Below are 4,679 nucleotides of genomic sequence, written 5' to 3'. Positions count from 1 at the left end.
AAAAAAAGGAATGCATTAGAAGATAATATTATTGTAAGGTAATACACTAACCTCTGGATGAACCAGGATGTCCCACGCTGTCCTGAAGTCCCACATTGTCCTAGCATCCAATGGTGAGCACGGGTTGATCTATATTAACCAAATTATATAACATTGTATATACATTAAATGTTGGTGGTCTTCTCATTTACATGTAGTGTATAAATGTTATGTTTATATATTATTTTATCATATGTATACGTATAGAGATCAAAAACTTAGGTTCTTCTTCTTCTTCAATTTCCATCCCAGTTTCCTCCTGTGGCTTGACAGATGCAACAGGTGCTAATTAATATTAATAGAATTTATTAAATATTTTCATTAAAAATTTGTTAAATATACTTTAAAAATTATTTACCGTCTTTATCGTCCATGTCTTTAGTAAAATCGTTGAATTCCATCCAATCGTTCCAATCGTTGAATTATCGATCGCGTTCGATCGTGCGGTTAGCTTCGAAACAATTGAAAACGTTCGTATGTTCAGTGACCAAATATGGATATATGGAGTTTAAATTTTGCCGGGTGCATACACCATAGAATAAACTTACACAGAATATGAACTTAATAGACGTAAAAGAGTGACACTGGCGCCGCCAAACCCCGGGGGGGCCGAATTAAATCGGGCTTCATGATCACAAGAATAGAGCTTGGAGGCCCTGGTTATGAATGATGACATCTGTTTCGACTCTCGACGCTCGATGACGAGAAAATCATACGATAAATACCGTTTCTGACAGATTCATGACATGATATTACGATATCTCAGTTGTACGTGGACCGATTTTATTGATTTTGGTTTTATTCGAAAGCTTATATGCGGTTTACATCAGAAAAATGCCTTCAAATTTAGAAAATATTGTAGACGTGTTGAGATATTCACGAAAGAAGTTTCAGGTTAGATTGGAATGGACCATCTCTCCTGTAAAAGATACGTGGTAGCTCCAACACCATATATACGCGGTGACGGATAATTTTTCATGTACAGGCGCCGAGACGCTACCGCGTCTCTAGATATACTCAAAGGAACTACTCTTCGACCATTGGTCAAAGCTGCAGTCGGCCTGTCATCGAGATGGAATTTTTGCTATAGTTCTCGAATTCGACGCATACGCATTAGCGTCAAGTCTCACTTTAGGTATGGAGATGTGGGTTACACTCTGTTCAGTGTATAAAGAGTAGGCTCGAGCAGTCCATGTATATATGGTCGAAGGTGGTTCCGGTGGTACTATCCTATAGCCAATTTATGTGTGGAGGGAGAACAAATTCCTCTTTGTTTGAATTTCGCGGCACTCTAGGAATTATTTACAAATTAATTATGTACAGATTTGAACTTTATTTCCTTTTTATTTATATATAAAACGATAGAAACATTAATAATAATGACATAATAATGAAATAGTATACATAATTTACATACCATAATTTAGATCATACAATTTGGTACAGAGCTAAATTTTATTATTTGTCACAATTCAATTTATATTGTATTTATCCAATTTTATGCGAAAAAGAATCTGAAAGTAACTCACTCGACAATACTCAACGATGCTCGAGTAGGTTATGTTACGGCGTACGTTTGTTCCCCCTCTACAAATAAATTTGCTATAGGATAATACCGGAACCACCCATTTTGCATTTCTCTCGGACCTCCGTCGCCTCTACTTCTTCCTACAGGAGTTCACACTCCAATTAGGATAGAGCTCAATGGGCTTATAACAGTTGTCGATGATTGAATTTTTGTTCACTTACTCATCATTATTGATGAGAAAATTCATTTCGGTTGCTTATTTAATTATTGAGTTGTTTACTCTTTTTCGAATGGAGCAAGTCTGTGAAAATCATTAAGAAGGTTTCGCACGACAAGACGAATAAACAGACCAAAAGAACAACACAAAATCCGTTTGTTAACTGTCTTTGTTCATGGACAACTCTGTTCCACTCGTATATGGACGTACAGTTGTTTAACACACAGGTGCAAACCCACTTAATTTAAATTTACAAAATGACGGTATTCTCCATGCGACTGCTCACATGTTCCTGCAAAATTCTATAAGAGTAATGGAAGTGGATTAGAACGAGGAGAACGCCTCGGACGATGAATTGGACAATATAAATTGTTCCGAAATTAGCAAGTCGTACGTTGAAATTGAAATAAAAAGAAACTAATAACTATTAAAAATTTCTTTTATCAATAACTGTTATAAGCAATCGAAATGAACTTCTCTGATTGATAACAGTTACCAGCGATCGAAATAAATTTCTCTCGACGATAACATTTACCAACAAGAGAACAAATTTTCGGTCACTTATAATCCTTATTTGTAATCAATACGATTTTAGTCGATCGAATACTTGTTGTTGGAATATTTACTAAACAGCGACATGTCATTTTATTACAAAAATAAACGTACTGAAAATATATGTACAACGTTATATCTGTCGCTGCAGAATAACGAAAGAGAAAGTTTTCGTTTAGGCTATGGCCTACCCTCTCAAGTGCCTGAAAGGACACTTCCTGTAGTTTACTAAAGACTAAACAGATGTGCTAAAACTACGCTGTATGCAGTTAGAAATTCTTTCTACGGTTTTTTTTTAACGTTCATTGGTGAGTCTTGTGCAGCTCCTCGTTAAGAAAAGATCACAATTTGCTCATGACAATTTAGTGAATAAAACAAAAGTTATCTAGAAATTCAGTATTTTATTATTCATCTATGACCCATTTCCAATACTTGTTATACCATGATTTTTTTTCTTTTTACTTATAACAGTTATGGTCCCTGTTTAATATAAAGGAAATAGAAATTATTTCATACTTTTTAGTGCAATTTTAATGTTTTTACGAAGTCGGTTATATTTTTTTGCCAAAAATTATTTCATCACGTTTCGAAAGCGTGAGAGGCTTAGTTGAGACGTCCAATCAAGATATTGTAACTATAACAAATTTTCAAGTATTACGATTAGATACCATTTTTCTACTGTCACACTACACGACCATTGTAACGGAGGATTTATCTATGACAATCAAACCATACTATTAGATTACGTTTTACGTTATGTATTAAATGTGCCTTGCCGTATGTCTCGATGCTACCATAGATCCATGAATCCAATAAATGCCTGAAGTTTACTCGATCATTCCAAGTTCCGCTGTCGACATCTTTTAACTCGAGTGGATTTTATTAACACGCTCTGCTCTGATTTCTCTCCTTTTCCAAACATCGCTCCAAAATTATTACCAATGGTGAATTTTCATAAGTGATCCTACAGTGGGAATCAAAAGAGATTTGTGTCAAGTTTTCACATGATAAGTGACGAGAAATGTGTACATAACGATCAACCTCCCCTTGATTGACGTTTATTCGTGAATTCTAATCGATAATCTCCGAAGTGAAGTTCTGTCTGCCAAGGCATCCTTATATCATTTTTGTGTTAATGTATTTTACAGTTACATTACTAAAAGCACAGTGATAGAGGTAGCAGATATATAGGGTGCCACAGTATCTTTTTCTCTTTCTAACTGTGGGACATTTACACTTACAAACAGAGAAAACATCCAGCTTTCCGAATTCACTGCAAAGAGCCACGTTTCAATTTATACTCCTCCTGGACTTTATCAAATTGCATAAAACGAACATCGTGAAATTTTAAAAATTGTACGATTTTTCTATGGAATAGAAGAACTTCGATTGCCAAAGATTAAGTGTCACAATAACAATCGAGTACACTTGCGAATAATCGATCTACTCGTACTCTAAAGTGAAGTAAAATTAAGGAAGAATCAAGAATGAAGCTGCTAGCAATAATTTTCCTCTGTACAATATTATCAACGTGCCATGGATATCGAATATTGGGCGTGTTTCCGTTCAATGCGAAGAGCCACTTTGTGATGTTCGAATCTCTGATGAAGAATCTGGCCAAAACGGGCCATCAGGTGGACGTGATAGGCACGCTTCCGTTGAAGAAACCGTTCCCGAATTACACGGACTTGGTCACGTTTGAAACTCATATAAATTTCATGAACAACGTCACTTACCAGGAAATCTGGAAAGAAGGAAAGGCACCAGGGATTAAATTTTTGGCTGAAATAGCAGGTAATCTCGTCTGCGAGTATTTAGCAGACCCTGGGATACAAAAGCTCGTTCGTGACCCACCAAAGGACCCACCTTACGACTTGATCATCATGGAGGTATGAGATCTGCTTGGATTTTAGACGAATTATTCATTGGTTTATAACGTTTCTAGCAGCATGTGCTGTTAGATGTATGAAGGAAGGTCATGTTTCGATCAGAAGTAGTCAGAACAGTTGTACGTGTGGGTGTGTTTCGTCAACTTTCTTTTATACCTTTTAATTTTATATTATTAATTATATTATATTTACAAGTTTCTCACGTGTCTAATTTATTCGCCATCCTCGATCATCCCAAATTCTACATGTATGTAGATTCTTTGTAATGGAGATCAGATTGAGAACATGGAAGGTTAATATAATGGCGATAAGTGAAATTTGTTGGCTACCTTCGTATACAGAATATATTGTAATGTCCATCAGGTTGAGACGTGGGTTGCGAGTATACATTCACTGTAATTTCTCATTTTCAACGTCCTGAACCTCTTTCAATCTGCTGATTCCAAACTCAAAT

The 4,679-nt window shown here is 35.8% G+C and overlaps 1 protein-coding gene and 1 long non-coding RNA gene across 5 annotated transcripts in view; one reads left to right on the top strand and one right to left on the bottom strand.

The window, feature by feature from the left end:
• The window catches only part of LOC128894421 (UDP-glucosyltransferase 2-like), a 26,988-nt gene that overhangs the window by 15,712 nt on the left and 6,597 nt on the right, over positions 1-4,679 (top strand). The window contains exon 2 of one of the 3 annotated variants that reach the window (XM_054156144.1): positions 3,597-4,225. The exons of the other annotated variants lie outside the window; for them this stretch is intronic. Coding sequence (XP_054012119.1) covers positions 3,824-4,225 — 402 coding nt within the window. The 5' untranslated portion in view covers positions 3,597-3,823. The remainder of the gene's footprint in view (positions 1-3,596; positions 4,226-4,679) is intronic. 3 annotated transcript variants of the gene reach the window in all.
• LOC128894436 (uncharacterized) overlaps positions 4,232-4,679 on the bottom strand; it is a 5,243-nt gene continuing 4,795 nt past the window's right edge. For both annotated transcript variants that reach the window (XR_008461546.1, XR_008461547.1), the window contains one exon: positions 4,232-4,648. This is a non-coding gene — a long non-coding RNA (uncharacterized LOC128894436). The remainder of the gene's footprint in view (positions 4,649-4,679) is intronic.

The sequence above is a fragment of the Hylaeus anthracinus genome, unplaced genomic scaffold, assembly GCF_026225885.1.
Source record: "Hylaeus anthracinus isolate JK02 unplaced genomic scaffold, UHH_iyHylAnth1.0_haploid 3, whole genome shotgun sequence".
NCBI lineage: Eukaryota > Metazoa > Arthropoda > Insecta > Hymenoptera > Colletidae > Hylaeus > Hylaeus anthracinus.
This window is presented reverse-complemented; position numbering and strand designations above follow the sequence as displayed.